At 48.1% G+C, this 22,465-nt stretch overlaps 1 protein-coding gene across 2 annotated transcripts in view; it reads left to right on the top strand.

Annotated features, from left to right (window-relative positions):
- The first annotated feature begins 504 nt into the window (after positions 1-504).
- LOC129694398 (excitatory amino acid transporter 1-like) overlaps positions 505-22,465 on the top strand; it is a 43,550-nt gene continuing 21,589 nt past the window's right edge. Inside the window, exons 1-5 of one of the 2 annotated variants that reach the window (XM_055631102.1) lie at positions 505-629; positions 1,676-1,807; positions 15,165-15,413; positions 16,319-16,456; positions 19,186-19,390. In XM_055631102.1, coding sequence (XP_055487077.1) covers positions 15,278-15,413; positions 16,319-16,456; positions 19,186-19,390 — 479 coding nt within the window. In that variant the 5' untranslated portion in view covers positions 505-629; positions 1,676-1,807; positions 15,165-15,277. Of the gene's footprint in view, positions 630-860; positions 1,808-15,164; positions 15,414-16,318; positions 16,457-19,185; positions 19,391-22,465 lie in introns of those variants that run through there. The other variant, XM_055631101.1, reaches the window with a different exon arrangement.

Genomic DNA, 22,465 nt, shown 5'->3' with positions numbered 1-22,465 from the left:
CCCCCCCCCCCCCCCCCCCCCCCCACCCCCCCCCCCTACCCACCCCACCCCCCCCCACCCCCCACACCCCCCCACCCACCCCCCCCCCCACCCCCACACCACGTGACCCGCTCGCCCACCCCCCCCCCCCCCCCCACACCCTCACCCCCACACCCTCACCTCCACACCCCTCACCCCCACACCCCCCACCCCCTCACCCCCACCCCCACACCCCACACCCCCTCACCCCCACATCCTCACCCTCACCCCACATCCTCACCCCCACCCCCTCACCCCTCACCCCCCCCGCACCCTCACCATCACCCCCTCCCCTCACCCCCTCACACCCCCACCCCCCCCCCTCTCCCCCACCCCCCCCCCACACCCTCTCCCCACCCCCCCCCCTCTCCCCACCTTTCCTCTCCCACCCCCCCCTCTCTGTCTTCTCCTCCCCATCCCCACCCCCACCAACACCCCCCACCCCCCCCTCTCCCCCCCCCCCCTCTCTGTCTTCTCTCCCCATCTCCACCCGCTTCTCCCTCTCACCTCCCCTTCATCTCCAGCCCCGTCCCTCCCACTGCCGGCTCCACCCCGCGGGGGCCGCCGCCTCCCCTCCGCTCCACGCCCGCAGCCGGAGCCGCTGGAGTCCGGTGAGTGGTCGCGGGTCGCGGGTCGGGCTGGGATGAGAGAGGGGGGGTCGAGGGGGTGAGGGCAGGGAGGGAGGGAGAGGGGGGGTGAGGGGGTGAGGGGGGGTGAGGGCAGGGTGAGCCAGAGATAGTAGAAGGGTGAGGTGAGGGGTGTGGGGGTCATTGTGGAGGGTGAGGGTCAGTGTGGGGGGGAGGGGAAGGGGAGCTAATCTCCACCTGAACAAAAACAACGCTAATCGGAATTGTTGTGGCATGGAATTGCCGCTCAGCCCGTCTAGTCCCAGCTGCTGTCCCACCAGGGCAACCCCCTGTCCCTGACCTGATGCTGGCGGCGGCACATCGCTGCTTATCCTTCTCCAGCCCTGGTGGACTGGCTGCAGTGTCTCTGGCAGCGGCTTTCATATCTCATCGGGTGTGTCTCAGTTTTGAACGTTGGAAAACCGCGGTCCTGATCCCCCCTAAAAATAAGTTCACGAATTCATGTGATAGGAGCAGAATTAGGCCGTTCGGCCCATCATGTCTCCACCATTCAGCCATGGCTGATCTATCTTTCCCGCTCAACCCCATTCTCCTGTCTTCTCTCCATAAACCCCGACACCCGCACTAATCAACAATCTGTGTTATTGGCAACATCCGCCGCGGTTTGTGGTGAAGACACGGGAGGGTGGAGATAGTAGGAAGCTGCTCCCCCCCAAACAGTGTGTGAATCTGGGGGTGGGAGAGGGGAGCGGGTCCATGCAGAAGTGAAAGGATGCAGGAAGGAACTGCAGATGCTGGTTTACACCGAAGACAGACACAAAATGCTGGAGTAACTCAGCGGGACGGGCAGCATCTCTGGAGAGAAGGAATGGGCGACATTTCTGGTCGAGTCTGAAGAAGGATCTCGACTCTTCTTAGCTCCAGATACCAATTCCTTCTCTCCAGAGATGCAGCCTGTCCCGCTGAGTTCCTCCAGCATTCTGTGTCTATCGTGAGTACAGACAGGATGTGGTGGGCCGAAGGGCCTGTCTCCGTGCTCTGTGGTTAAAATGAAATGCTTCCCCTCCAAGCCCTGTTGTACGTTTTATTGTGCTGGTGAATTCCGGGTCCCTTGCTGCGCCAAGGAGAAGATTCCCCGCGCCGTGTCCAGGAACCACATCCGAGGGGGCATTCGCTTCTTCACGCCCGCACATTCCGGATCGGTGAGTATTTAAGGTGTTTGTGTACGATTAGCGCGCCGGGAACAGAACGATGGCCGAAATAAGTGGATTTCTGGCAGGGGAGTGTTGTGGTTAGGATGGGGAAACGGTGAAGGGTGAAGGGTTGTGTTGGTCGGAGACCCAGCGATTGGCGTGCACGGTTCACTCAAAGGCACCGATAGGGACGGATAGTGATAGTGCTGCAGGTACAATGAGAATCTTAGCTAGACAAAAGTGCCGGAGAAACTCAGCGGGTGCAGCAGCATCTATGGAGCGAAGGAAATAGGCAACGTTTCGGACCGAAACCCTTCTTCAGACCCGGCCCGAAACGTTGCCCATGTCCTTCGCTCCATAGATGCTGCTGCACCCGCTGAGTTTCTCCAGCACCTTTGTCTACCTTCGGTTTTCCAGCATCTGCAGTTCCTTCTTAAATACAATGAGAATCTTGTTTGCAATCTTGCAGCAGCATCACAGGTTCACCGACTCGGACAACTCACAGAATGGTAGACAGACACAAAATGCTGGAGTAACTCAGCGGGTGAGGCAGCAGCATCTCTGGAGAAAAGGAATGGGCGACGTTTCGGTCCACGGAAACAAATTGGACACAATTTTACATTTTATAGGGGGGTTGCACGTAAGGTCACTGGGTCATAGGGCTTGAGGCACGGAGCCGCTCAATCCATCTGGAGGACATCCGTCTATTCCGGTATATGTTATTAATGCAAGAAACGCGTACTTTCCTACTTGTTAAAAACCGCCAAAATGTTGAATTTTTGCGCTGAAAACATTGTGGGAGTCGGGGTAAGTGTGAGAGACATCGTACCCGACTTTAGAATTCAAAACGTGAAGCGAAATGAAGGTATAGAGAAGCGAGAACTGAAGGGACAACAACAGCTAAAGTGCTTGGTAAACATTGGCCGTGCAGATATCGGAATTGAAAATATTGGGAATTATCGCGTTTGCTCACTGCATTTCATCAAGTAAGGCATTATTTGTGTTTTATCTTGATTCCTTTGGTATCTAAAAAGTTTCAGAAGTGATCAATCTGGTTGTAAATTTTTCTTCAGATGCGTTTTCATTTTGTATGTAAAAACCCACTTGGGCGATTAAAAAAAATTACAGCCAGATTTATCACTTCTGAAACTTTTTAGATGCCAAAGAAATCAAGAAAAACACGTGAGCAAACGGCCAATGTTCACCAAGCACTCTGGCTGTTGTTGTCCCTTCAGCTCTCGCTTCTATCTACCGCCATTTCTCCTCACTTCTGGAATTGTGAAGTTGGCTAAATGCCTCTCACGCTTATCCTGATTTCCATCATTATTTACAGCGCAAAAATGGACAATTTCAGCGGGTTTTAACGGGCCTGCTACGCTGGAAACAATGGTAAGCAAAGATCTGCTATAAGATCTTTGATGGTAAGTGCTTACCTGCAGTTCATCGCGTGTACTCCACTTGGAGTAGCGTAGCAACAGTACGGGTCATGGGTCGCGACCTGACTGCCGTGAAACCTCCCTATACATTTATACCAAGCCAATTAACATACAAAACTTGGAAGTCTTTGAAGTGTGGGAGGAGACAGAAGATCTTGGAGAAACCCCTCGCCGGTCACGGGGAGAGCGTGGTGTTCTGTTGCCGAGGTAGGATTAGAGTTGTGCGGGTCGGTTCAAGGACAAGTAGCTGTTCCCGATCCTGGTGGTGTGGGACTTCAGGCCATTTACAGCACAGATCCATGATAAGGGAATAACGTTTAGTGCAAGGCAAAGCCAGCAAAGTCCGATCTATGATAGTCCGAGGGTCACCAATGTGGTAGAAAGCAGGTCACCACTGCTCTCTAGTTGTGATAGGATGGTTCAGTTGCCTGATAACAGCTGGGAAGAAACTGTCCCTGAATGTACCTTTTGCCGGATGGGAGAGGGAAGAAGAGGGAGTGGCAAGGGTGTGACTCATTATGCTGCTGGCCTTGCCCAGGCAGCATGAAATGACCTTCATTTGTATCTTAATTTATAGATAAGGAAGGGTCTCTATGTCTCCCTCTCCCCTGACTCTGTTTGAAGGGTCGCAACACAAAACGTCACCCATTCGTTCTACCCAGAGATACGCCTGTCCCACTGAGTTACTCCAGCACTTTGTCTGTCTTCCATGTAAACCAGTACCTGCAGTTCTATTACAAACCCACCGACTCCCACAATTATCTCGGCTACACTTCTTCCCACCCTGCTTCCTGCAAAGACTCTATCCCTTACTCCCAATCCCTCAATCTATGCTGCATCTGCGCCCAAGATGAGGTGTTCCAAACCCACAACATCAGAGATGTCCTCATTCTTTAGGGAATGGGGGTTCCCCTCTCCCATCATAGATGAGACCCTCACTCATGTGCCCTCGGTACCTTGCAGCTCTGCCCTTGTCCCCCCTCCCCTAGTTACAACAGAGACAGAGTCCCCCTAGCTATTACCTTCCACCCCATCAGCCATCCCATACAACACATAATCCTCCAACATTTTCGCCACATCCAATGGGATCCCACCCCTATCCACATCTTCCCATCTCCACCCCTTTCTGCCTTCCACAGAGGCCATTCCCTCTGCCACCCCCTGGTTAACTCATCCCTTCCCACCCAAACCACCCCCTCCCCAGGTACTATCTCCTGCAACTGCAGGAGATGCAACATTTGTCCCTATACCTTCTTCCTCGCCAGTCCTCAAAGGTTAGGCAGAGATTCATTTGCACCTCCTCCAACCTCATCTACTCTATCTGTTATTTGAGATGTGGACTCTTATACATCGGCAAGACCAAACGCAGATCGTTTTGCTGAACACCTTCGCTCAGTCCACCTGGATCTACCTGATCTACCAGTGCCAAACATTCGAATTCCCCTTCCCATTCCCACACTGACCTTTGTGCCCTAGGCCTCTCCATTGTCAGAGTAAGGCAGGGCTCTGAGAGAGGTAGTTTTAGAGATTGTTTCGAGATTTAGAGGCATTAGTTGTGATCATTCAAGAATCAGTAGAGTCAAGGGTGGTTCCAGATGATTATAAAACTGCAACTATTTCTACGCTATTCAAGAAGGCAGTGAGGCAGAAGAGATGAGACTATAGGCCGGTTAGTCTGACTTCAGTGGTTGGGAAGATTTTAGAGTCCATTATAAATGATGTTTCCGAGTATTTAGAAGCTCACAATAAAGTCGGCCAAAGTCAGCATGGTTTAGTGAAGGGGAGATCTTGGCTGACGAACCTGTTGGAATTCTTTGAGGAATTAAATAGCAGAACAGACAAAGGAGAGTCAGTAGATGTGCTTTACCTGGATTTTCAGAAAGCCTTTGATAAGGTGCCACATGTGAGGCTGCTATAGATGATGAGAGCCCATTGTATCAAAGGGCAGATAATAGCATGGATGGGTTTTGGCCCGAAACGTTGCCTATTTCCTTCGCTCCATAGATGCTGCTGCACCCGCTGAGTTTCTCCAGCATTTTTGTGTAGCATGGATAGCAGGTTGGCTGGATGGCAGAAGACAAAGAGTGGCAATGCAGGCGGCTTTTTCTGGTTGGCTGCCAGTAACTAGTGGAGTTCCGCAGGAGTCGGTGCTGGGGCCGCTGCTCTTCACGTTGTATATTAATGGTTTGGACGAGAGGATTGAAGGCTTTGTGGCCAAGGTTGTAAATGATATGAAGATAGGTGGAAGGGCAGGTAGTGTAGAGAAAGCAGGGACTCTGCAGAAGGACTTGGACAGGTTGGGACAGTGGGCAGAGAAGTGGCAGATGGAATATAGTGGAGCAAAGTGTGGAGTCATGAATTTTGGTAGTAGGAATAAAGATGTCGATTATTTACTAAATGGAAAGAGAATTCAGAAATCGGAGATGCTCAGGACTTGGGAATGTTGGTGCAGGATTCCCCAAAAGTTAATCTGTAAGTGAAATTGGTATTTACAGTTACAGTTTATTGTCACATGTGCTACGGTGCGATGAAAAACTTTGTTGCGTGCTAACCAGTCAGCAGAAAGACAATACATGGTTACCATTGAACCATTTACAGTGTATAGACACATGATAAAGGAACTACGCAAGGTAAATTATATTTAAAGTAAGAAATGTTGGTGGAGCAGCAGAGATTGAAGAGTGTGAAGCGATTGTTATGTGTTTGTAGAACTGCTTCTGTGGCAAACACACAAACTGCCACCTGGGTTGGGATCCATCTTGGAAGCAGCAAAGTAAGGAAGGTGAATGCAACACTAGCATTTATTTAAAGTCAAGTCAAGTCAAGTTTATTTGTCACATACACATACGAGATGTGCAGTGAAATGAAAGTGGCAATGCTCGCGGACTTTGTGCAAAAGACAAACACCAAAACAACCAAACAAATTATAAACACAATCATAACACACATATTCTTTTACATAATAAATAATGGAAGGAAAAACGTTCAGTAGAGTTAGTCCCTGGTGAGATAGGCGTTTACAGTTCGAATGGCCTCTGGGAAGAAACTCCTTCTCAACCTCTCCGTTCTCACCGCATGGCAACGAAGGTGTTTGCGTGACCGTAGCAGCTGGAACAGTCCGTTGCAGGGGTGGAAGGGGTCTCCCATGATCTTGTTTGCTCTGGAGTTGCACCTCCTGATGTATAGTTCCTGCAGGGTGGTGAGTGAAGTTCCCATAGTGCGTTCGGCCGAACGCACTACTCTCTGCAGAGCCTTCTTGTCCTGGGCAGAGCAATTCCCAAACCAGATAATAATGTTCCCGGACAAGATGCTTTCCACCGCCGCTGCGTAGAAGCACTGTAGGATCCTCGGAGACACTCTGAATTTCCTCAATTGCCTGAGGTGGTAAAGGCGCTGCCTTGCCTTACTCACGAGTGCTGATGCGTGTGATGCCCATGTCATATCCTCGGAGATGTGGACTCCCAGATATTTAAAACAGTTCACCCTATCCACAGGATCCCCATTTATCCTCAATGGAGTGTACGTCCTCGGATGATGTGCCCTCCTAAAGTCCATGATCAGCTCCTTTGTTTTTTTGATGTTCAAGAGGAGGCTGTTATCCTGGCACCAGAGTGCTAGATCAGCCACCTCCTCCCGGTAGGCCTTCTCGTCGTTGTCTGAGATCAGGCCCACCACCACAGTGTCATCAGCAAACTTAATCATTGAGTTGGAGCTGAAGCTAAAGAGTGCTAGACTATAATATATTAGGTTGTAATGCTGAGGTGTTATAAGGTGCTGGCCAGACCACATTGGGAATATTGTAAGCAGTTTTGGGCCACATATCTGAGGAAGGATGCTCTGGCATTGGAGAGGGTCCAGAGGAGGGTTACAAGAAAGATCCCAGGAATGACTAGGTTAATATATGAGTTGCTGGAGAAACTCAGCGGGTGAGGCAGCATCTATGGAGCGAAGGAATAGGTGATGTTTCGGGTCGAGACCCTTTTTCAGACTGATGTGTGGGTGGGGTGGCAGGAAGAGGAAATGAAGAGGTGGAGACAGTGGGCTGTGGGAGAGCTGGGAAGGGGAGGGGAAGGAGGGGAAAAAGCAAGGACTACCTGAAATTGACGAGGTCAATGTTCATACTGCTGGGGTGCAAACTACCCAAGTGAAATATGAGGTGCTGCTCCTCCAATTTACGGTGGTCCTCACTCTGGCCATGGAGGAGGCCCAGGACAGAAAGGTCGGATTGGGAATGAGAAGGGGAGTTGAAGTGCTGAGCCACCGGGAGATCAGGTTGGTTATTGCAAACTGAGCGGAGGTGTTGGGCGAAGCGATCGCCAAGCCTACGCTTGGTCTCACCGATTTAGATCAGCTGACACCTGGAACAGCGGATGCAATAGATGAGGTTGGAGGAGGTGCAGGTGAACCTCTGCCTCACCTGGAACGACTGCTTGGGTCCTTGGATGGAGTCAAGGGGGGAGGTAAAGTGACAAGTGAAGCATTTCCTGCGGTTGCAAGAGAAAGTACCAGAGGAGGGGGTGGTTTGGGTGGGAAGGGAAGAATTGACCAGGGAGTTGCGGAGGGAGCAATCTCTGCAGAAAGCCGAAGGAGATGGGGGTCAGTGGGTTTGTAGTATTCAATTCAATTCAAAGCACTTTATTCGTCCCCGAGGGGCAATTTAAAAGGGCGCATTACAGTAGCTTTTTAAAAAGGGACACAATCAACAAACATAAGCAGCACACATACAGGTGCACAACCTTTTATCCGAAAGCCTTGGGACCAGACACTTTTCATAATTCAGAATTTGTCGGTCTTGGGAATGGAATTTTTTTAGCGTAGACTTTAATGGCTGGCTCAGTGGTAGAGTGTTCGGCTCATATCCGCAAGGTCGCGAGTTTGCGCCTTGATCCAGGCAGTTACTCGGTCGTGAGTTTGAGTCTTCAATGTAGTTTTTTCTTGCAGAATAAATGTTTGTATGAAATGCAGTGTAGGAGAGGTGTACTGACTGTGTGGGCAGAACTTTGGAAGTGATTGCCCACCAGTCTAAAAAGCCGCTGTGTCTCCCTGTCCCTGGGATAGCAGGGGGCGATCAAACAGCACAATACCCCCCTCCCCCTCCAACTCCAGAGGAATCCGCTCCCCGATGGCCGCTATGTCGACAAGTGGCAGTTTGCCCACAGCCCGAGCTGCGCCACCCCAAGAACACCTTGCACACCATCAGCTTCTGCCCCTACGTGTTCCTCTGGAATTGGAACGGGGCTGGGCTGGAGTTGCTGCTGGTTGTGGGTCTCTGAGATCTCCGTCCTTGCAGTGGGCCTGGGGGTCGCTGTCCCGTTGGTCCTGACGTCTCCGGCCACCCCCCTGGACTGGAGGTGAGACTGGGAACTGTACCGCCCTTGCCCCCTCCCTCTGCAACTGCAAACAACCCCACTCTCCTGCAAGGGCAGTACAGTTCCCGGAGGATAGCAGGTGGCCGGAGACGTCAGGACCAACAGGAACCCGCTCCCCGATGGGCCCCTACGACGCCCCGAGCTGCGCCCCGTCATCCGCAACCCAGGTTCCTCTGTAGTTGGAGCGGGGCTGGGCTGGGCTGCTGCCGGCTGTGGGTCTCTGGGATCTCCGTGCTTGCGGCGGGCCTGGTGGTCGACGTCCAATTGGTCCTGACGTCTCCGGTGACTGCACTGACCTGCTGGCAGCCATCGCCGACGTGAAGACAGTGCAAAGCCCCCGCGCCAGTGCAATGAGCGGGGAGCTGGAGAGGGGAGGGATGGGGTCACACACATGGCCGGGAAGTAGAGGGGTGTAGGTGGGGTGAAACTGAAGGGAGCGACAATCTGCTGCTGCCTACACTGTGTATCGTGTCTACCGTGGGAACTTTTTAACTTAGCGGGCAGGTAGCAGCATATTGTCAATTATTAACCCTCCCGCGCATTATACCCTCACCTTCTCTTTTATGGATGGGGATTTAGTTCCCCTTTCTTCCAGGACCGACCGGAGGTTCCGCTGTCACCCTGCGGGCCGCCCTCGGTGAACGTCCTGTCTCCCTGTCCCTGGAATAGTAGGGGGCGATCAAACAGCACAATACCCCCCTCCAACTCCAGAGGAATCCGCTTCCCGATGGGCCGCTACGGCGACAAGTGGCAGTTCGCCCACAGCCCGAGCTGCGCCACCCCAAGAACAAGACGTTATTCTTGCACACCATCAGCTTCTGCCCATACGGGGAGCGTGTTCTTCTGGAGTTGGAACGGGGCTGGGCTGGAGTTGCTGATCTGGGATCTCCGTGCTTGCAGTGGGCCTGGGGGTCGGTGTTCCGTTGGTCCTGACGTCTCTGGTGACTGGCACTGTGCTGCTAGCATCGCGACGTGAAGACAGTACAAAGCCCCCGCGCCGGTGCAATGAGCGGGGAGCTGGAGAGGGGAGGGAAGGGGTCACACACATGGCCGGGAAGCAGAGGGGTGTAGGTGGGGTGAAACTGAAGGGAGCAACAATCTACTGCTGCCTGCACGCTGTTAAAAAGTTCCCACGCAAGACTCACGATACACTGTGTATCGTGAGTCTAGCTGGCAGGCAGCAGCATATTGTCAATTATTAACCCTCCCGCGCAATATACCCTCATCTTCTCTTTTATGAATGGGGATTTAGTTCCCCTTTCTTCAAGGACCGACCAGAGGTTCCGCTGTCACCTCTGCGGGCCGCCCTCGGTGAACGTTTTCAAGGACCTTTCTTCAAGGACCGAAAAAATGTCGCTATTCGGAGGTTTTCGTTATTTGGATCGTCGGATAAAAGGTTGTGCACCTGTACTGCACAATCAACCAGCACACGCATTCCACAATCACACTCCACACACCGCACATCAACATTCAACACATAGCAATAGTTTTTAAAATGCTTCCTGTGCTTCAATTAAAAAGTGCATATAGAAGGTTATTTCATTTCATATGTTCATGAGTCAGTGATCAGCATTAAAAAGCCGGACAGCCCTGGGGATGAAGGTTGCCTTCCTCCTCTGTGTCCGGCAACCCGGACAGCGGAGTCTGGGTCCTGAGGGGAGCCACTCAAACTCAGGAAACAGGATGTGAGAGGGGTCGTGAAGAATCCTGCGTGTTAACTTTACAGACTGTTGGTCGCATAGGGCAGTGAGAGTTCGGACGGGCTGCTCAATGATTTTTGAGCAAACCTTGACCACATTCAACAGGCGGTTTCTGTATTGCAGGGTGATGGAGTGGAACCAGCTAGTGAAAGAGAAGGGTATTACATTTTCAATGAATGCGTAGTAGAATGTGGTGAGAATGTCTTTGTTAATCCCAAATGACTTCAACTTCCTGAGTAGGTACTGTCTCTGATGGCACTTTTTAAGGATTTCCTCTATGTTAGAGGAAAACCTTAGCAGGTTGTCGAAGGCTGTTCCCAGGTATTTGTATACCTCCACTATCTCCACTGGCTCCTGCTGGATGATAGTGGTGGCTGCCTCAGCCATCTGTCTCTGTTTGGGGGGGAAAAAGTCACAATCATGTCCTTGGTTTTGCTTATATTTAGCTCAAGACAAGACTTTTCACACCATACTATAAAGTCCTGCAGGGCTGAGCTGTGATGTTGTGTGTGGCTGGGAAGCAGAGACAGGAGGACTGTGTCAGCAGCAAATTTTACAAAGTGGCAGTTTGGCGGGACTACTGACCAACATCTACTACAAACCCACTGACTCCCATGGCTATCTGGACTACACTTCTTCCCACCCTGTTTCCTGTAAGGACTCCATCCCCTACTCCCAATTCCTCTGTCTACGCCGCATCTGCTCCCAGGATGAGGTGTTCCAAACCAGGGCATCGGATATGTCCTCATTCTTTAGGGAACGGGGGTTCCCCTCTTCGACTCTAGATGAGGCTCTCACCAGGGTCTCCTCTATATCCTGGAACTCTGCTCTCAGTCCCCATCCCACCAATCATAACAAGGACAGAGTCCCCCTTGTCCTCACCTTCCACCCCACCAGCCGTCACAAACAGCAGATAATCCTCCGACATTTTCGCCACCTCCAACGAGATCCCACCACTCGCCACATCTTCCCATCTCCTTCCCTTTCGGCTTTCCGCAAAGACTGCTCCCTCCGTAACTCACTGGTCAATTCGTCCCTTCCCTCCCAAACCACCCCCTCCCCTGGTACTTTCCCTTGCAACCGCAGGAAATTCTACACTTGTCGCTTTACCTCCCCCCTCGACTCCATCCAAGGACCCAAGCAGTCATTCCAGGTGAGGCAGAGGTTCACCTGCACCTCCTCCAACCTCATCTATTGCATCCGCTGCTCTAGGTGTCAACTGCTCTACATCGGTGAGACCAAGCGCAGGCTTGGCGATCGCTTCGCCCAACACCTCCGCTCAGTTCGCATTAACCAACCTGATCTCCCGGTGGCTCAGCACTTCAACTCCCCCTCCCATTCCGAATCCGACCTTTCTGTCCTGGGCCTCCTCCATGGCCAGAGTGAGTCCCACCGCAAATTGGAAGAGCAGCACCTCATATTTTGCTTGGGTAGTTTACACCCCAGCGGTATGAACATTGACCTCTCCAATTTCAGGTAGTCATTGCTTTTTTTTTTTTTTTTTTTTTTTTTTTGAAAATATTTTTTATTGGAGATAGGTACATAATCTATTACATCATTACTGTCTTACATTTTTAAATTGATAATATTGTCAGTTATTATTACATTGTCTCCAATACTTTTTGCCTTTTTCTTCATTTTTTTTAAAAACTAGATAGAACTAAAGAGATAGATGAAGTAAAGGAAGAAAAGAAAGGAAAGAAAAACAAAAACAAAAACAAAAACAAAAAAAGGGGGAAAGAGATAATTAAAGAAGAATGGAAAAATTTATTAAAAATAAAAAACATCGTTCGAGATATGTTCGTACATTTCAGAGTGTAGCATTTCATCCGATCTTTAGCCCGAGTGCTAGTCAGGTTCCTGTGCTGAACTATTCTGACCCTTTAAGTAATCAATAAAAGGAGACCATGTTCCAACGAATAATTCCTGTTTGTCCAACAGGGAAAATCTGATTCTTTCCACGTTTAAGGTCTCCGTCATTTCTATAATCCACATTTTGATTGTGGGGGCCGTAGGGCCTTTCCAAAATTTTAGAATTAATTTTTTTCCTGTTATTAAACTATAATCAATAAAGTTTCTTTGTGTTATTCTAAATGTTTGATTTAATTCTAATATTCCGAGTATTATTAATTTTGGATCTGGTTCCAATTGTGTGTTGGTTACTTTGGATATTATACTAAAAATATTTACCCAGAATTTTTTAATTTTTGTACAGTTTGCAAACATATGCGATAATGTAGCTTCTAAATGTTGACATTTATCACATATAGGTGAGATATGTTGAAAAATTTTATGTAGTTTTGTTTTTGAATAATGTAACCTATGTATTACTTTAAATTGTATTAGAGAATGTCTGGCGTTTAGTGAACACTGATGTATGTGTTGTAAACTTTCTTCCCAAGTGTCTTTCGTTATTACTTGATTTAATTCTTTTTCCCATGTTTGTCTGTGTAAGTCCGTCGAAGGAATGTCACTGTCTAATAAGATATTATATATATAAGATATTAATTTTTCTGTATTAGGATGTTTGTTCCAACATTCATCAAGAATTTCTGAGTTTCTAATTCGAAAATTTTGAGAATTCGATTTTACATAATCTCTAAGTTGAAGATATCTGAAATAATCATTTCCTCGAAGTCCATAAGTCGGTTGCAACTCCTGAAATGTCAGAAAAGTGCCTTCCTTGTAAAGTTGTCCCATATTTTTAATTCCATAATTCTTCCATTGTGTAAAACCCCCGTCTAACCATGAAGGCTTAAACAAAGGATTATTCACAATTGGAAGAAAAAGTGATAAGTTATCTAATTTTAATGTCTTTTTTAATTGTTTCCAAATTCTTATAGCACTAAATATTATAGGGTTTTCCCTATAAATTTTTTTGTTTAATTTAGACGTAGCAAATAATATCGAACCAATATCAAAAGGTAGACAATCTTCCTTTTCCATTTTTAACCAGTCTGGTTGCTGGTCTATTTCTTCCAACCAGAAATTCATATTTTTAATATTAACTGCCCAGAAATAAAACAAAAAGTTAGGTAAAACCAAGCCTCCATTACTTTTTGATTTACACAGGTGTCTTTTGTTTATCCTGTGATTCTTATAATCCCAGATAAAATCATTAACAATAGAGTCCAATTTAAAAAAAAAGTTTTTTGCCAGGTATATCGGAATCGTCTGAAAAAGGTATAATATTTGCGGTAAAAAAATCATTTTTATGGCATTAATTTTGCCAACCATTGAAATAGGTAGTGTTTTCCAGTATTGGATATTCTTATGTAGTTTATTCAATAATGGGGGGAAATTTGCTTTAAATAATGATGTATATATCTTAGTTACATAAATACCTAGATATTTAAATTTTTCATTTACTACTTTAAATGGAAATTGTTGTATTATCTGTTTGTTATGTTCCCTTATTGGCATAATTTCACTTTTATTCCAATTTATTCTGTATCCTGAAAGTGCACCGAATTGGTTTATTAGCTTTAATAAGTTTGGGATACTAATTTCTGGTTTTGTAATGTAAATTAATACGTCATCTGCGTATAAAGAAATTTTATTCACTGTGTCCTTAGTGTTATACCCGAGTATTTCCGGATGCCCCCTAACTCTTTCTGCCAGTGGTTCAATAGCAAGTGCAAATAATAATGGAGATAACGGGCATCCTTGTCTACAACCTCTAGATAGACTAAATTTAGATGACAACCTTTGGTTAGTAAATATTCTAGCCGTGGGATTTGTATATAACAGTTTTATCCATGTACAAAATTTCTCCCCTAGCTGCATCTTTTCCATCACCGAAAATAAATAAGGCCATTCGACCTGATCAAATGCTTTTTCAGCGTCAAGTGAGATTATTGCTAGATCTTCATTAATAATTCTCTTGGAATATATAATATTAAATAATCTTCTTAGATTATAATATGAGTACCGTTTCTGAATAAAGCCTGTTTGGTCAGGGTGTATTAATTTATTCATCACTGTACTTAATCTATGCGCTAGTATTTTAGTTAATATTTTCTGGTCTGTATTCAGAAGTGCAATTGCTCTGTATGATCCCGGGTCTTCCGGATCTTTATCAGCTTTAGGAATAAGTGTTATTATAGATTCATTTAAAGTGTCTGGAAGTTTCTGTTGAGTATAGATATACTCATATAGTCTTTGTAAACGTGGGCAAAGCAAATCATAAAATTTTTTGTAAAATTCGGAACCTAAACCATCTGGTCCTACTGCCTTACCATTTTTTAGAGAGCCAATCGACTCCTCAATATCCTTTATCGTAATCTCCCTTTCTAATAGTTCTCTATCGTTTGAATCTAAACCTTCGCCCAACACCTCCGCTCAGTTCGCATTAACCAACCTGATCTCCCGGTGGCTCAGCACTTCAACTCCCCCTCCCATTCCCAATCTGATCTTTCTGTCCTGGGCCTCCTCCACTGTCAGAGTGAGGCCCAGCGCAAATTAGAGGAACAGCAACTCATATTTCACTTGGGTAGTTTACACCCCAGCGGTATGAACATTGACCTCTCTAACTTCAGATAGCCCTTGCTTTCCCTCTCTCTCCATCCCCTCCCCCGTCCCAGTTCTACTACTGGTCTTACTGTCTCCGCTTACATTGGATCTTTGTCCTGCCCCCTCCCCTGACATCAGTCTGAAGAAGGGTCTCGACTTGCAACGTTGCCCATTCCTTCCTTCCGGAGATACTGCCTGTCCCACTGAGTTACTCCAGCATTTTGTGTCTACCATCGATTAAAACCAGCATCTGCAGTTCTTTCTTACACACAATGTGTGGTCCGTGCTGTTCTTTAGCTGATGGTGTGTGCTGTGATCTGTACATTAATGTGTTGCCTTGTCGTTCCAGCAATTGCCTGCTGTGCCTTGGATCCACTTGCTGCATTCAGTCAGGGATTACTGAGAAAATAACTGCTGGAATCACAGGGAACCCTAATCCTAAAGGCAGTGGTGATAAATGCAATGGAACGCATCCAGCAAGGCTTCCAGAAACGCACAGTGGCCAAGTCACGGAGTCGGAGGGTTACCTGTGAAGATGTGAAGAGATTTGGCAAGAACAACTTGTTTGTGCTGTTCACTGTGGTGGCGGTGTTGGCTGGTGAGTGGCCATCTGGCCAAACGATCCTCAACTCCACTCACTCTCTATTCTGCCAACTCCAGTCTCAGAGACACAGTGCTGGAGGAACTCAGCAGCTCAGACTGCATCTGTGCAGAAGCTCAGTGGAACAGGCCTGTATCAACCCTATTAAACTAATCCCACTGCCCCACAGCCCTGTATCAATGCCACACGACTCCCACTGCCCCACAGCCCTGTAACAATGCCACACCCCACTGCCCCACTCACCACAGCCCTGTATCAAAGCCTCACCACTCCCACTCACCACAGCCCTGTAACAATGCCACACTACTCCCACTCACCACAGCCCTGTAACAATGCCACACCACTCCCACTCACCACAGCCCTGTAACAATGCCACACCACTCCCACTCACCACAGCCCTGTAACAATGCCACACTACTCCCACTCACCACAGCCCTCTATTAATCCCCACACTACTCCCACTGCCCCGCACTCTCCCTAAGGCCATGTAACAATGCCACACCACTCCCACTCACCACAGCCCTCTATTAATCCCCACACTACTCCCACTGCCCCGCACTCTCCCTAAAGCCATGTAACAATGCCACACCACTCCCACTCACCACAGCCCTCTATTAATCCCAATCCAGCCCTAATCCATTTGCCTTCTGAGGGTCAGTATCAATGTTAAACTGAATCACTGCCTCCCTCCACTCTTGGTCTAACAGGGTCTTCTTGATATAAAGGTGGTGTAGAATATGAACATGACCTTCCTTCCCTGTCTCACCACCATCCATGTCCTTCTTGTTGGTGGACACTAATGTCTGGGCCCAAAGGAGCACAGCAGATCTGCTCTTCCAGTCTGGTGCAGGTGTAGGGGAGAGTCGTGCCCGGCTGGTCTAACACTGTCTCTTTCCCCTCAGGGGTTGTACTGGGCTTCTGTCTCAGGAAATACCACATGAGCTATCGCCAGGTGAAGTACTTCTCGTTCCCGGGAGAACTGCTGATGCGCATGTTACAGATGATGGTGATGCCACTCATCATCTCCAGCTTGGTGACAGGTACGGACCCCCACTCATGTTCCATGGAGAAAGATGGTGATTGACTCTAGCAATCCTCCTCATGTTCACTCAGTCAGACGGTCAGAAGTGGTGCCTAGCGCTCCTTGCTAAGGATAGGACAAACACAATGGATAGGAAAAGCAAGGAACTGCAGATGCTGGGTGCACAAAAGGGCACAGAGTGCTGGAGTAACTCAGCGGGTCAGGCAGCATCTGTGGAGAACATGGATAGGTGACGTTTCACAGAGTGCTGGAGTAACTCAGCGGGTCAGGCAGCATCTGTGGAGAACATGGATAGGTGACGTTTCACAGAGTGCTAGAGTAACTCAGCGGATCAGGCAGCATCTGTGGAGAACATGGATAGGTAATGTTTTGGATTGGGACTATCTGAAAAGTTGCAAATTGTGAAGCCAGAGGAAGGAATGTAGGTGTGGGAAGGGGAAGGAGAAAGAATATGCGAGGCCAGGTGGGGCATGGAGGAGGGGGGGGGAAGAAAGGGAGTTTGTGCAGCAGAAAGTGGAGGGGGTTTGTAGGAGGTTACCTATAATTGGAGAATTCAAAGTTGACACCATTGGCTTGTAAGCTACCTAAATGGAATATGAGGTGCTGTTCCTCTAGTTTGTGTGTGGCCTCACTCTGCCAATGAAGGAGGCCCTGGACAGAAATGTCACTATGGGATTGGGAAGGAGAGTTAAAGTGGTTAGCAACAGTGAAATCCAGTAGGCCTTGATGGACTGAGTGCAAGCGTTCAGTGAAACAGTCCCAGAGTCTATGCTTGGTCTCATCAATGTAATGGAGACCACATCGGGAACACTAAATCCATTAGATGAGATTAGAGGAGGTGCCTGTGAACCTCAGTCCCACCTGGATGGATGTTATGGAGGAGGTGTTACATCTCCTGCGGTTGCAAGGGCATGTACATGGGGAGGGGTGTTCAGGGGGGAGGGATGAGTGATACAAGGAGTTGCGGATGCAGTGGTCTCTATGGAAAACACCAAGGGGTGGAGTTGGGACGATTTTGTTGGTTTTGTTGAGGTTGATCGAGAGATTCCTTTTGCAAAACTAGATGAACTGTGGGAAGTGGGAATGGTAGCCGGAATTGGGAAGTTCAACCAGGGCAGGATATGCAGGGAGCACTGGGGAGTGTGGATGAACAGAAATATCTAAAGGGCCTGTCCCACTTTCACCACCTAATTCACGACCTCTGCCAAGTTTGCCCTTCTCATACTCGCAGCATGTTCCTCACGAGGTAGTAGGGGGTTGCTGGAGGTTGTAGGTAGGTCGTAGCAGGCCGTGATGCTAGTCGTAGGTACTCGTGGCATCAAGTAGGTCGGGGCGTTTTTTCTAGCCTGATGAAAAATGTTTACGAGTAAAAAAGGTTGTGAGTTAGGTCGTGAAAGTTGGACAGGCCCTGAGAGTACAAGTACATAGAAACATAGAAAATAACCATATAACCATATAACCATATAACAATTACAGCACGGAAACAGGCCATCTCGGCCCTACAAGTCCGTGCCGAACAATTTTTTTTTCCCCTTAGTCCCACGTGCCTGCACCCATACCATAACCCTCCATTCCCTTCTCATCCATATGCCTATCCAATTTATTTTTAAATGATACCAATGAACCTGCCTCCACCACTTCCACTGGAAGCTCATTCCACACAGCTCCCACTCTCTGAGTAAAGAAGTTCCCCCTCATATTACCCCTAAACTTCTGTCCCTTAATTCTGAAGTCATGTCCTCTTGTTTGAATCTTCCCTATTCTCAAAGGGAAAAGCTTGTCCACATCAACTCTGTCTATCCCTCTCATCATTTTAAAGACCTCTATCAGGTCCCCCCTTAACCTTCTGCGCTCCAGAGAATAAAGACCTAACTTATTCAACCTATCTCTGTAACTAAATAGGTGCAGGAGGAGGCCATTCGGCCCTTCGAGCCAGCACCGCCATTCATTGTGATCATGGCTGATCGTCCCCTATCAATTACCTGTGCCTGCCTTCTCCCCATATCCCTTGATTCCACTAGCCCCTAGAGCTCTGTCTAACTCTCTCTTAAATCCATCCAGTGACTTGGCCTCCACTGCCCTCTGTGGCAGGGAATTCCATAAATTCACAACTCTCTGGGTGAAAAAGTTTTTTCTCACCTCAGTCTTAAATGACCTCGCCTTTATTCTATATTTTGGTGTAAATGGTGACGCAAGTACACAGAGTGGGGCAGAAAGTGTATGGCATGTTTGTCTTCATCAGGCATCTCACTGAATACAAGAGTTGGAATACCATGTTACAGTCGTACAGATCATTGGTGTCTATAGGAGATCGGACAAGCTAGGTCTGTTTACCCTGCAGTAGACGAGGTCAAGACATAACATCATACAGAATGATGAGAGGTTTTGGGTAGATGGAGTCAGTTTCCCATGATAGGAGACTAAAGCTGAAGGTTTAGTTTGTTGCGTGCTAACCAGTCAGCAGAAAGACAATACATGATTACAATTGATCCATTTACAGTGTATAGATACCAGTGTATAGACCACCACTCTGTGTCTCGTCACCAGCCCCAGTACCAGCACCACTGGTTCCAGCACCCGTTCACCACCACTCTGTCTCCTGTCACCATCCAGCTTTGCACCCAGTTCACCAACACGTCTCAGATCACTTGTGCCTTTGCTTTCCGTGCTGCACGCATAGTGTTGGCTTTGTCGTGATATTTGAATGCACCCCTTTCCTTCTTCCAGGAATGGCTGCTCTGGACAGCAAGGCGTCTGGGAAGATGGGACTGCGGGCAGTGGTGTACTACACCACCACTACAGTGCTGGCCGTCATCACCGGCATCATCATGGTGCTAATCATCCACCCCGGGGCAGGAGGCAAGGACAGCATGCACCGCGAGGGCAAGATCGAAAAAGTCCACTCCACTGATGCCTTCATGGATCTGGTCAGGTGTGCAACCTTCTCTGCCGATATCCATCACACTCGCCCCACCTGCCTGCATTTGGCCCATATCCTTCTAAACCTTTCCTACCTGTCCAAATGTCTTTTAAATGGCAGATGAGTTGAACAGGTACTTTGGATCTGTCTTCACTAAGCAGGACACTAACAATCTTCCTGGTGTACTAGTGGCCAGAGGATCTGCAGTGACGGAGGAACTGAAGGAAAACCACATTAGGCAGGAAATGGTGTTGGATAGACTGATGGGACTGAAGACTGATAAATCTCCATGGTCTACATCCCAGGGTATTAAGGAAGTGGCTCTAGAAATCGTGGATGCATTGGTGATAATTTCCCAATGTTCTATAGACTCGGGATCAGTTCCTGTGGATTGGAGCTAATGTTATCCCACTTTTTAAGGAAGGCGGGAGAGAGAAAACAGGGAATTATAGACCAGTTAGCCTGACATCGGTGGTGGGGAAGATGCTGGAGTCAATTATATAAGGTGAAATAGTCGAACATTTAAATAGCAATAACAGGATCGGTCCGAGTCAGTATGGATTTACGAAGGGCAAATCATGCTTGACTAATCTTCTGGAATTTTTTGAGGAGGTAACTAGGAAGATGGACAAGGGAGAGCCAGTGGGTGTAGTGTACCTGGACTTTCAGAAAGCCTTTGATAAGGTCCCACATAGGAGTTTAGTGGGCAAAATTAGGGCACATGGTATTGGGGGTAGAGTGCTGACATGGATAGAAAATTGGTTGGCAAACAGGAAACAAAGATTAGGGGTTAACGGGTCCCTTTCAGAATAGCAGGCAGTGACTAGTGGGGTACCGCAAGGCTCGGTGCTGGGACCGCAGCTATTTACAATATACATCAATGATTTGGATGAAGGGATTCAAAGTAACATTAGCAAATTTGCAGATGACACTAAGCTGGGTGGCAGTGTGAACTGTGAGGAGGATGCTATGAGAATGCAGGGTGACTTGGACAGGTTTGGGGAGTGGGCTGATGCATGGCAGATGAAGTTTAATGTGGATAAATGTGAGGTTATCCACTTTGGTAGCAAAAACAGGAAGGCAGATTACTATCTAAATGGCGTCAAGTTGGGAAAAGGGGAAGTACAACGGGATCTGGGGGTCCTTGTCATCAGTCTATGAAAGTAATCATGCAGGTACAGCAGGCAGTGAAAAAAGCGAATGGCATGTTGGCCTTTGTAAGAAAAGGAGTCGAGTATAGGAGCAAAGAGGTCCTTCTGCAGTTGTACAGGGCCCTGGTGAGACCACACCTGGAGTATTGTATGCAGTTTTGGTCCCCTAATTTGAGGAAGGACATTCTTGCTATTGAGGGAGTGCAGTGTAGGTTTACAAGGTTAATTCCCGGGATGGCGGAACTGTCATTTGCTGAGAGAATGGAGCGGCTGGGCTTGTACACTCTGGAATTTAGAAGGATGAGAGGGAATCTTATTGAAACATATAAGATTGTTAAGGGCTTGAACAAACTAGAGGCAGGAAACATGTTCCCGATGTTGGGGGAGTCCAGAACCAGGGGCCACAGTTTAAGAATAGGGGTTAGCCATTTAGAACGGAGACGAGGAAACACTTTTTCTCACAGAGAGTTGTGAGTCTGTGGAATTCTCTGCCTCAGAGGGCGGTGGAGGCAGGTTCTCTGGTGCTATCAAGAGCGAGCTAGATAGGGCTCTTAAAGATAGCGGAGTCAGGGGATATGGGGAGAAGGCAGGAACGGGGTACTGATTGGGGATGATCAGCCATGATCACATTGAAGCCTAAAGGCGAGCCGTGACTTAATGACACCACCAAAGCTCTAAGAAGAGAATGCAGAAAATCACAACGGAAATACAAATCTGATAACCTTCAAATTACCTTTGAACTCCTGAAAAATAATCTTGACAAATACCAGGAAGCAGTAAAATCTGCAAGAACTAAATATTTTTCCACCCTTATCTCCAAAAACGCGCAAAACTCCAAGGTCCTTTTTAGCACCATCACCTCCATCATCTGTCCTACCCCCAGCACCAGCACCAGCCTAACTGGGTCCCCTGCTAAGTGCCAGGAATTTACCACATTTTTCACCAGCAAGGTAAAGACTATAAGAACGAATATTTCCCCTCCCACACGTGACCTGGCTGTCTCATTGGTCTGCTCTTCAACATTAGACAGTTTCCAACCCGTTACTCTACCCTCCCTTGTAAAACTGATCACCGCCATGAAACCTACTACCTGCCCCCTCCACACTGTCCCCTCTGCCCTCCTAAAGGATGTCATTACAACAGCTGGTCCCAGCATCCTCGCCATCTTCAACAGCTCTCTGGCGACTGGCACTGTACCTACCCACTTCAAGCATGCGGTGGTCCAGCCACTCCTGAAAAAACCTAACCTTGACCCCACCTTGCCAAGCAACTACAGACCCATTTCTAAACTGCCTTTCCTCTCAAAAGCCCTTGAAAAGGTAATTTTAAGTCAACTTATGCCTTGCCTTCACCAAAACACTATCCTGGAAACTTTACAATCAGGTTTCAGGGCCCACCACAACACAGAGTCTGCTTTGTTGAAGGTACATAATGACCTACTGCTCACTGTTGACTCCGGCGACTGTGCAATCCTGCTCCTTCTTGACCTCAGCGCAGCGTTTGATACTGTCGACCACAACATCCTAATTGACCGTCTCCGGGTTGGGGTTGGTATTGATGGCGCTGCCCTGAGCTGGTTCATCTCCTATCTCAAAGGTAGGAGTTTCTCGACTAACATAGGCAACTCATTCTCCTCCCCAGCTAATCTCTGCTGTGCGGTTCCACAAGGTTCCATCCTTGGCCCCATTCTCTTCTCCCTGTATATGCTCCCCTTAGGCTAAGTCATTGAAAGGCACGGCATTTCCTTCCATTGCTACACAGACGATACACAACTCTATCTCCCCCTGAAGCCCAAAACACAATCAAATCTGTTTAACCTTACCCGCTGCCTCGAGGATATAAAGTGCTGGATGGCCCAGAACTTCCTCCAACTAAACGAGAGTAAGCCTGAGGTCATCCTTCTCGGCCCCTCGGACTCAATCAAAATGATAGCAGG

Source organism: Leucoraja erinacea, unplaced genomic scaffold, assembly GCF_028641065.1.
Source record: "Leucoraja erinacea ecotype New England unplaced genomic scaffold, Leri_hhj_1 Leri_64S, whole genome shotgun sequence".
NCBI classification, from domain to species: Eukaryota; Metazoa; Chordata; class Chondrichthyes; order Rajiformes; family Rajidae; genus Leucoraja; species Leucoraja erinaceus.
The sequence above is the reverse complement of the archived record's forward strand: the minus strand, read 5'-3'. Positions and strand labels throughout refer to the sequence as shown.